At 47.8% G+C, this 10,479-nt stretch overlaps 1 protein-coding gene across 1 annotated transcript; it reads left to right on the top strand.

Annotated features, from left to right (window-relative positions):
* Window positions 1-2,812: 2,812 nt before the first annotated feature.
* On the top strand, window positions 2,813-6,457 carry LOC101447878 (ras-related protein Rab-5B). Its single transcript, XM_023590349.2, is given in 5 exon segments — window positions 2,813-2,824; window positions 5,740-5,906; window positions 5,909-5,941; window positions 5,944-6,342; window positions 6,345-6,457. Coding segments are annotated over 4 exon segments (618 nt in total). The 5' UTR covers window positions 2,813-2,824; window positions 5,740-5,833.
* Window positions 6,458-10,479: the final 4,022 nt, after the last annotated feature.

Raw genomic sequence — 10,479 nt, forward strand, 5'->3', positions numbered from 1 at the left:
AATCCTATCCGAAGACGCTGAAAGGAATGATGACAACCTTAGGCACGTATGCTGCTAGTCTTTTATTTTTATAATTATAAGTATTAGATTCCATCATTATACTTTTTAATTTTTAAAAAATCTAACCGGGCCCATTACACCACGGGAATCAGATTCTCGGCTCCTCTAACACTTGGGGAGAAATCTTTGAGATACAAGGATTTTCAGAAATTTTATTGCCAGCTTTGATTCTCAAGGTTAATAATCATCAGCGTAGGGTTCAAGATAACGACTCTAGAGCTTTGGAAATCTAACCCACTTCCTGTAGAGGCCCAGAGGTCTGAATTATCCATGTCTGGATCCACTTGGTTCATTTTATTTTTCCTTACACCCCTGCGGGTTGAGAGAAAGGCTCACTGGGGAGAACTCTCTTGGCCCAAATCCTCAGACTTGATGGAGCATGTGAGGGGAGAAGGTTAGATTTAAGGAGGGGAAGGACAGGAGCCTGCGGTCAGGGCTATTTCCCTAGAAACCCTGATGCGCACGCTCTGTGCAGATGCCCCTGAGCTCCGGGCCCTTCAGCTGCCCCCTGGTGAGCCCTGCTCTTCCCTGGGTGTGGGACTTGGCCGCGCAGGAGCCTGAATGGTGCCCCGCCCCCACCCAATGCCCTTCTAGTCCAATCCCAGGAAGCTCTGAATATGTTAACTTACTTGCCCAAAGGGACTTGGAAGGTGTGATTAAATTAAGGGCCATGAGATGGGGAGATTATCCTGGATAATCCAAATTGGGACCAATGTAATCGCAGGGCTCTTGAAAGATGCAAGGGGTAGGCAGAAGGGTCAGAGAAGGAGGTGTGATGGGGAAGGAGAGGTTGGGGTCACACAGGCCCGTGAGCCAGGAACGCGGAACAACGGGGCCGCCTCTAGAGGCCAGAAAACGCAGGGAACCCTCCAGAGGGCACGCAGCCCTGCCGACCCATCCTGGGCTTGCGGCCCCCAGAACTGTGTGAGATAAAGATTTGTTGTTTTACGCCCCTGAGTCTGTGGTAGTTTGTCACAGGAGCAACCAAACTAATACACAGTTCAATTCTCGGAGCTTGTTTTTTTTTTTTTTTCCATATTAAAATAGGGCTATTTATACCTAGATCATGGTGGGATTAAATGTCTCAAGTCATGTGAAAGTGCTGTTGAAACTGAAACAAGATGTTTGGCACATAAAACCTTCGCCAGGTGATCTTTCTTTGATGCCAGGGGGCCTATTAGGTTGAGGCCATGGAATGAGGCTTCGTTTCTGGTTTCCACGTTTCTATAGCGACGCCATCCCTTTGGAATTTTAGGGCCTAAACCTCAAGAGAGCAAGTAGACTAGGGCACAAGCAGACAGACACCACCGCCCGGAAGTAGAGTCAGGCTGATGGCTGGGCCCTGCCCCAGGCAGTGGGCAGCTGGGGCCTTGGAGCAGACGGCCCTGCCTGCGAGCTCTGGGGTCCTGGGGAAGTCTTCCTAGCCCTGTGCCTCAGTTTCCTAGCCTGAAACCACTTACCTCATAAGGCTGTTGTGAGAGAGAAATGAGATGATACATGTGAAGAGCTGAGGATAGTGTATGTTCCGTAAACGCAGGCCATTTTTATCACCCGCCCTGAGAAAACATCCACAGCTCCAAGCGCAGCTGCCATGCCCACACAGGCATTTTGGAAGCACCCTACTTTCTTCCAGTTTCATTTCCCTCAAGGGTATGGGGTGGCTGGGTGAGTGGGGAGATGGGTAGCATTGTCATCTCCCTCGGGGGAGTGGTTACCCTCTTAGGGAGCAGTCACCCCATTTTCCTAAACAAGGAAACGTGATCTTCTTCAACAAAATAAAAGAAAGCCCAGAACCTCCAAGGTTGGCATGGGAAGAAGAGTAAAGCCCTGGCTTCTCTCCAGAGGAATCCTTCTTCCCTCGAAGGCATCTGGCCTGAGGGACACACCCTTTGCCACCCGTGGATGGAAGACCCTGTTTTGTCATTTCTGCCACTTTGATAGGGAATTAAGGTACAAAAATCAGTTTACTAAAATGACTAGTGGATATCCAAATGGGTGCAGACCCAGAAGGACCTGGACCATGGTCATAGCTTATGACCATGAATCCATAAGCTATGACTTGCAGCTAACCCTTGCAAGCGCTACCCATTTCCCATGGGATTTTATCTTATCCATTGCAGCAGGTGGCCTGTGGTGAAGATCCAGCATTGCCCAGGCACCCCGGGACTCAGTAGCTTGGGTCTTAAAAGAATCACGCTAACTTGTAATAATCAGATTTGGTCACTTAATCCCTCATGGCTGGAAATGAGCAGCTGCCCAAGGAGTTCCCGGAGTCCCTGAAGAGGGCCTTCTGGAACCCACGGCAAAGTCAGTGGCTGGCACCGCTCTTCCGTTCTGGCTCCCTCTTATCCACAACAGCTGCCTGCAAGCCATGAGATCCAGGCTTACTACTGCCATCGTCCACCACAGAAGGCCAATGTCCAAACTGAGGAGATTTCTCTGGCTATGTCCAGAGCTTCCAGCCTTTGAGGTGCTGGCTCCATCCATAAGTGGGAATGTGGCCCTTGCTCTGGCTTGGAACCTCCAGGGTCCCCAAGGAAGCCCAGCTTTGTGCTAAGCTTTACCAGGTCACCAGGTCTTCTTTGGCCAGGTGCACCTGATTCTGACCATCATTCCTTGTCTAGGATCTCACAAGACAGTGCAAGGAACAGACAGAGTAGTTCATGGAAAAGATGGGGAGGCTCATGGAAAAGCCAGCGAAACTCATGGAAAAGATGCTGCAGCTCGTGGGGAAGATGGTGCAGTTCAAGGTGAAGATGGCATAGCTTATGGAGAAGATGCTGTGGGGAAGATAGTTCAGTTCCATAAATTTCCAGCCCTCACATTTCTAACCACCAGAGTTCTGAGGGACCAAAGAGGGACAGACACACACTGCCTGCTTCCTCCTGCTCCCCTCTCTCCTTGGTCCCCCCTCAGGGCAAAAAGTCTTACTCCTCCTGAAACCTCAACCAAGGTCCCTTCACTTATTTATAAGGTGAAAAAATGTACCCACTGTTAGGAGGGAGGCAGGGACTAACACAGCCACACAAACCCCCTGTCATCGGCACTTCTGCTTCCAAAATGAGAGAGTTTCTTTCTCCTTTGCTCTATATTCTGGTGTTCTTGACTTCCTGGAGGGAGTGAACCCAGGGCCATCTTGAGACAAGACATTTATTCAAAGGGACATACACAACAGCCAGTGATGTAGGACTCATTCCTGGCAGATGTCCCTTAGGTCAGCTCTCAGACAGCTAGCACTGGTGTCTTTCCAATTTGCCCATTAGGTTCAGCCCAGCTCTCTTCTGGAAAAATTCTCCAAGCTTAACAGGACAAGCCGGGATGTCCTAAGACAGAGCTCTTCCTCCCCAGGGCAAGGTCCAGAATGGCTTTGCTTTTCTGCACTCTGGTCCTCTGACTCCTGAGGTGCTGACCAGCTCTCTCTGCACCTGCGCCTAACTCCGCTCATTAGAAGCACGGTTCATTTACTCATAATCGCTGACCTTTTCTGTGACTTGGCTCTGTGTCTTTTCTCCTCTCCTGCACTCAACCATTCTTTGGCAGACCTTCTGGGCAACCTCCCATCACCCTCCTTTACTGCATCTTGACCCCACCAAGCCCACCAATCTCCTGTGGCTCTTGGTCCTCCCATGCCAAACTTTGCATATGGCGAGTGCCTCCTGCCTGCCACTTACTTATCCCTCTCTCCGTCCTTACTGCTGGCCCTTCTCTCGCATCTCCCAAGGATAAATTCCCTTTCTTTACCTTTTCATCTACTCCCCTTATCTCTACCCACCTATCTTAGTTCACCAAAGGGCTGCTGATGTAAAGTACCAGAAATAGGTTGGCTATTATAATGGGAACTTATTTGGGGTAAAAGCTTACAGTTCTGAGGCTGTGAAATGTCCAAACCAAGGCACCATCAGAGATGCTTTCTCACCAGAGTCAGTTATTGGTGACCCTGGGGTCCTGCCATGTGGCAAAGATGGTGGCCGATCTCTTGGAGGCCCCTGCCTTCCCTTCCAGAACCTACCACCTCCCAGAGGTCGGTTGTGGACAACCAGGCATAGGGCTTGTCTCTTTCTAGGCCTCCTCTCTTGGTCTCTGCTGCTCCACTTTCTTCCCGAGTCCAGCTCTGGGCTTTCAGGCATGTGGCTCATCTCTTCACCCTTGAGATGCTCCACTGGCCCAGCCTCTCCGGGGCTTCGTGCTTAAGCTTTGGCTGCTTGCGATCCTCAAGTCCTCTTTCCCATGGCAGGATAGAAAATGGCAGCTTCCTTTCTCTGTGTGTTGTCTTTCTTTCTGCTTCTGTCTATAAAAAGCTCCAGTAAGAGGGCAGACACCCAACCTGAGTCATGCCTCACTGTCCCATCAAAAAGTCTCACCACCCACAGGAATGGATTAGTTCAAGAAAATAATCTTTTTCTTTTTGGTATTCATAAAATAACTTCTAATTGCCCCACCACCCTAGGCTGATACTCTCAAATTCTGGCCCATTCATACAATAGCTTCAGTTTCTCATGGAGTTTGGATGTTTATCCATGGCCTAGGGATGCACATGTCCCCATGGATTTTATATGTATTCTCTGCCCCCATGGCTCCCCGCTCTGTCTACTCCTCTTCCTCAGGAGGAGCGGGGAACCGAACCTGGGACCTCCTATGTGGGAAGCAAGCGCCCACAGGATTTTTTAAAAGACATGGCTATTATTGTAAATAGATATGTGTTTACAGGGGAGTGCAAAGTCTGCTGGTCTATACTTTAGTGTTTTGGTAGGGATGCCACAAATACGACATTCTGGTCCTTAGTATATTCACACCAAAATGTTATCACCCAAAATATTTTTTGACTTGCAGGGGCCTAGTTACAAAAGCTGTTGTTTAGAAAAAGGGAGTTCTTTTTTTCTGGTTCATTTCTTGACCTGATGAAAATGCCTTGCCCTTTGGGATCCAAGGATATGATGGCAGTTATGCATTTTTAAACTTTGTTCTCCACTCTTGTGCCTCCGTCAAATATCTCATTTATGAGGCTAGAACTCTGTTGCTGCCCTGATGGAAACTTGCTCCTTACTTCTGTCTCCCACCTCTCAGCTACTTAATTAGGGAATTTAATTTTTCTAAAGGCCTTACTTCACTGAATTTAATTGAATTTTTTTTTCTTCTAATTTTACTATATTGGTAAAAAGTTCTTCAGCATGATTTCGTTTTTGGAATTATTTAAAGCAAGTATTCACCATTAGACAGAATGCATTTATCCCTTCTTATGCTAATGTTTTGTGGTCTTGAAATAACTAAAATTACACAAATGCAGGACAATTTTGAGTATCATTTTTGCTTTCATTTTGAAAGATGTTAGTACTGTTTCCCCAAATTTCATTGACATATGCATTAAACCAGAGAGTGGTAATTTAACTACGGACAGTTCTTTCATGATCCATTTAAATTCTGTCCAATTTGGTGCAATAAGAAATGGCACTGGGAATGTATCATGTTGTTTATTTCTTGTCTACTGTCTCTCCTGTCCCATGACATACCAAAGCTTGGTCCTGTTGGCCTGGAATAACTCCTAGTACAGAGAAGGGATTCTATTAATATGCTCAAGAAGGAAAAACATGACCAAACATTCTTAAGAAATGACCATATGGGAGCTGCAGCTGTTTGCCTGCTCGACACAGGCTGAACCAGATGGAGGAGATGGAACCCCAGTTGAAACCTGGGAGACCCCTCCCCTTTCCTCTCCCCCCTCCTCCACTTTGTGGCATCCCCTCCCTCCACCCTTCCCCATTCTGATAATCTGGCCATGACTAGCAGAGGCACAGCCAGGCTCAATGGGCAGCTCCAGGCCAGCAAAATATGCCAGTTCAAATTGGTCCTGCCAGGGAATCTGCAGAGGGCAAGTCTAGCCTGGTGTTCATTTTGTCAAAGGGCAGTTCCACAAGTACCAGGAGAGCATGATCCGAGCAGTCTTCCCCACCCAATTCATTTGTCTAGTTGACACAACAGTCGAGTTTGAGCTCTGGGACACAGCTCGTCAGGAGCAATACCATAGCTTGGCCCCTAAGTACTACAGGGGTGCCCAAGCTGCAATTGTGGCTTACGGCATTACTACCCAGGAAACTTTCACCAGAGCAAAAACATGGGTGAAGGAAATACAGCAACAGGCCAGTCCTAGCAGCGTTACTGCCCTGGTGGGGAGCAAGGCCGACCCAGCCAACAAGTGCACCATGGAGCAGGAAGAGGCCCAGGCATACGCAGAGGACAGCAGCTTTTTGTCAAGACAGTGTGAGCATGAACCATCTCTTCCCGGCAATAGAAGTTGCCAAAGAGCAAACCCCATAATTTGAGGGGTGCTGCAGGCTGAAGCTGGGGTGTGGCTCTCTATGAGCAGCCCCAGCAGAACAAGAGCCAGAGTTGTAGCACCTGAGGAAGTGGCTAGCAGCAACCAAGAACCGAGCTAGCACGAGGACTAAGAAATGACCCCCATCCCCACCCCTCACACACAGCCCCTGTGGCAACAGCACTCTGAGCCCTGCCCCCAAGGGCTGCCTCTGGACAGCTCTATCTTCTCTGTGCTTCAGCCACCACCACCAGGCAGCTGTTGCTGCTGGCCTCCTACCCCCTCCTCTGGGGATTGGGGGTCAGGTACCCCCACGACTTACCTTCCAAGAGAAACTTTCCTCACTGCATTATGGGTGCAAGCTAGTGACTTACTCATCTTTCCTCCTTCCCAGTGTTCCCCATTTTTTTTCAGAAAACCCTGGAGAATGAGGTTTCCAGATCAATCATGTAAAGAGTCCTGGGGAAGGAGAGCAAGACTCAAGCAAGAGGGAGTGAGGAAACACTTCCTTGTAGTTTTTATTGGGTTGGAGTTTCTCATATTTGAAGAGCTGCAATATCCATGAGTTGGCCTTGTGGAGAGTGTTTCCAGGTAGACACGAGAATGGGAAGGCAAGCTCTCTGGCACAGCTGGAGTTCCTGTTGAGTTAGCTGATGGGGAGAGGTGGGGGAAGTGGAGGGGCATTGCCATCTGTGGCTCTGGAACTCATCCAAGGCGTGGTTTCCCCTCACTCAAGTGCTCAGGTGACTTCTTCCCCAGGGTGGGGATTGGACCCCAGAGTCCTCCAAAGAAACTTCACTGGTTGCCTGTACCTTGGGGACTGCCATGATTTAATTGGAGGAGGGACCAGATTCTGATACCCATCCTCTGACTGATATATAAGCATTTTTAACTCTGACCTTTGGATGGCTTTAGCCCCAGTCAACAAATCCCTCTGCCGTTTGCACTTTAATTGATAGTAGTTCAGTTGGGATACTGGTTTTATGGGGGGCTTGATTGATCTACTCAGCCTCCACTTCTTTGTAACTAAATGGAATCTGAGGTATATATGAGGTTTGGGGAGGGTTGTAGAGAACTGTGCCAGTGACAGGGGCTTAAGCCCCATTTCTACTGATAGTTTCCTCTACCTCTGATTCTTCACCTGTGCTCTAGCCCACCTAGCTTCTCAACAGCAGTTTGCCTTTCCTGGAGAAATAACTGAGCAACTGGGGAGTGGTCTCAGGACAGTTCAGGCGATGGTAGGGGAATGAGGAGAAGCCAAGCAAGAGGGAGTTTTCTTTCCTTTTCCAGGTTCATACTCTGTTTGATAACTATTACCATGTCTTTTTCTACTTCCTGGCCAATAAGTGTGGTCTTATTTCCCCCATACAGTCCATTCTGCTCCCCACTTCCCATCGGGCCTTATTTCCTTTCTCCTTCGTTAGTCTTCAGTTTAGTCCCCACTCCCACCCCTCTTGCATTATCCGGTTGTTTAATCCATGTACCACTAGGGGCCGAGTTGTGGCCCCTTCTATCACACCTGTTCCTGGGACAGGGAATTACTAGCCTGAAGTTACCTTGGCAACTGGTTCAGATCACTAGAGGGCTTTGGCCCTTTTTAGGCTTGTGGCCTCTCTCCATCCGGCTCATCGGGTGTTTTAGGGGTCTGTGGAAAGCCATCTCGGCAAGAGAGAACTCTAGGCTCCTTCTTGTACCAGCCCAGATTTTGGGAAAATTTGGGGAAGACAGATAGGAAAGGTCACAGGGACCTAGGATTGGAAACTTTGTGCCCTTTCGCCTTGTGGCCTGCCTTTTGTTGCAGAGCAGCTGAGAAACCCAGGCCAGGCTCCTCCACTTAGGCCTCAATTCGTTTTCATTTCCAGGGGCAGCCGTAGTTCTTGTGGACCTGAAACCCCACACACACATTTCCCCCCTCCTTTTCCAGAACCCTCTAGTTGCCCTCCTCCCTCTACCCCCTGGGTGTCCTTTTTTACAATGGAGGAACTAGAATAGCTCTCTTTCTCCCCCACTGAGATGGTTCCCTTGTCTGTTTGCTCACTGTTTCTTGCTCATTGTATGCAATGTATGCTTGTTGGTTTTGCTTGTTGTCTGCTTCTTCTTTAGGGGCACCAGGAACCAAGCCCAGGACCTCCCAGGTGGGAGGTGGGTGCCCAATTGCTTGAGCCACATCTGCTCCCTGCTCATTTTTTTGTTTTTGCTCCCTGTCTGCTCACTGTCTTGCTTGTCATTTTTTGCTCATCGTCTGCTCGTGGTTTTTTTTTTTTTCCTTGTCTGCTCATTGCTTTTGCACGTTGTCTGCTCACCGTTTGTTTTTCTTCTTTAGGAGGCACCCAGAACTGAATCCGTGACCTCCCATGTGGGAGGTGGGCACCAAACTGCCTGAGCCACATCTGCTCCCTAGAATAGCTCTTAAGTCTCTTAGAAATGAAGTTGAAGTTCTTTCTCTGTGCAGCTTTCCCTGTGGAACAGGAGTGACGATGTTACATTGCCTTGAGCTGGGAAACCATTTCCCCAGATTCTTCTGTCCTTCCCAGCAGCCACTTTCCCCCTTAGGAATAGGGTTGGCCTTAGCTTCTGGACCTATCTGCTGCCTTCCCTCTTTTTCTCCCCAGCAATTCTGCTTTCTTTTGAGCTCTTTTGGGCTTGGGGAGCTTAGTTTTTTATTTCACAGCTCTTCATTTTTTTCTTCTGATCAGTGTTTTCTTTTTTGGGGGTTGGGGGGAGCATGTGCCACTTCTAAGAAAGCATTTGCCTTTTTTCCCTTTCTCCGTCTCCCAACATAACATCGTGGTAACAGAATGCAACTGCTGGTTTACCAATGTAGTTAACGTAAGGAAAAAAGGAAAAACAAACAAAATAGTTCATATGAACTATTTTAATTGAGGAAAACTGGCTGGATTATATGAATTCATGGAACTGGAAGTTTCGTGGGTAACAACACTGAATCCCCTGTTTCAATATTATACTCATTTTCAGATCATTTGGGGATTTCATGTAGACACTGTCTGAAATGCACAACTCGTTCTATCTCACAGGTTCCATGTTGCCTTATCCTGGAAGCTCTTGTGACCACGACTGATCCTATATTATTTAGGAATCCTATTAATTCTTTGGTAGCCACTGCGTAGAAGTTTCCCTTGATACTAATGAGTCCAGGCATGTTAGGCTACACGCTGCTATCTAGTCAAGCACGCAAGCTTTAGAGACAGACTGCTTGTCTCCCCAAAAGTCCTTACTAACTTTGGGACTTTGAGCAAACTATCAACTTTTTGGAATCACAGGCTATTTATTGGTAAAGGAACTAATAAGGCATGTGAAGGGCTAGACAGACAGGCTTTATTCAGGGGGCAGAAGTCACATTAGTTTTTGCACAGGCAGAATTTAATATCAAAGTTGTTTATGGGGTGCGACATTGTTTATTAGATGACCAAAGGTGTAAAAGAGAACTCAAAGAAGTTATCACAGAGGTGGCAACTTCAGGAAACCAGCCACCACCCCTGGGCTGACTGGGGCAACAAATGGAAAAACTGGGGTTAAAACTAGAAACTTTGAGAAAGGACCTCACAGAGCTGAAACTCCGAGCTCTGAGGAGGAACTGCAGGTGACCCAGTGCTGGCATTTCTGGGGAAGCATGATGGGGCTGGTTCTGCAAATGTTGGAAACTACAAACTGGATTCAGCTGGGAGGAACTGTTGTTACTGGGGTGAAGTGCTGCCACCAGTACAAATAGGCATCAAGCAGGAGGGAGCGAGAAACAAACAGGAAGGAGCATGTCCGTCCTTCCTCTTCCAGTTTCACAGGATCCTTTCAGTGTCCCCTATTGACAGAGTCTGGCAGGAGCAGTTGACTGAGTAGAAATGTTTTTTGGAGAGTTCCAGATCCAGAATTACAGATTAGAGGCATAGCAGGGAGGGTCTCTAATTCTATTATGTCTGTGAAGAGTATCAATGAAATGAATGGATTGTATTTCCTGCTTCCCCTTTTTTTCACATCTGGCAATTCACAGACATAGTGAATTTTACATTGTTAGGTGCTAGAACTTGTATGCCTTTAAAGAATGCTGTATTATTTTTCTGGCATGCTAATTGCATGCCAGTAATTGCGATCAG

The sequence above is a fragment of the Dasypus novemcinctus genome, chromosome 4 (genome assembly GCF_030445035.2).
Source record: "Dasypus novemcinctus isolate mDasNov1 chromosome 4, mDasNov1.1.hap2, whole genome shotgun sequence".
Lineage (NCBI taxonomy): Eukaryota > Metazoa > Chordata > Mammalia > Cingulata > Dasypodidae > Dasypus > Dasypus novemcinctus.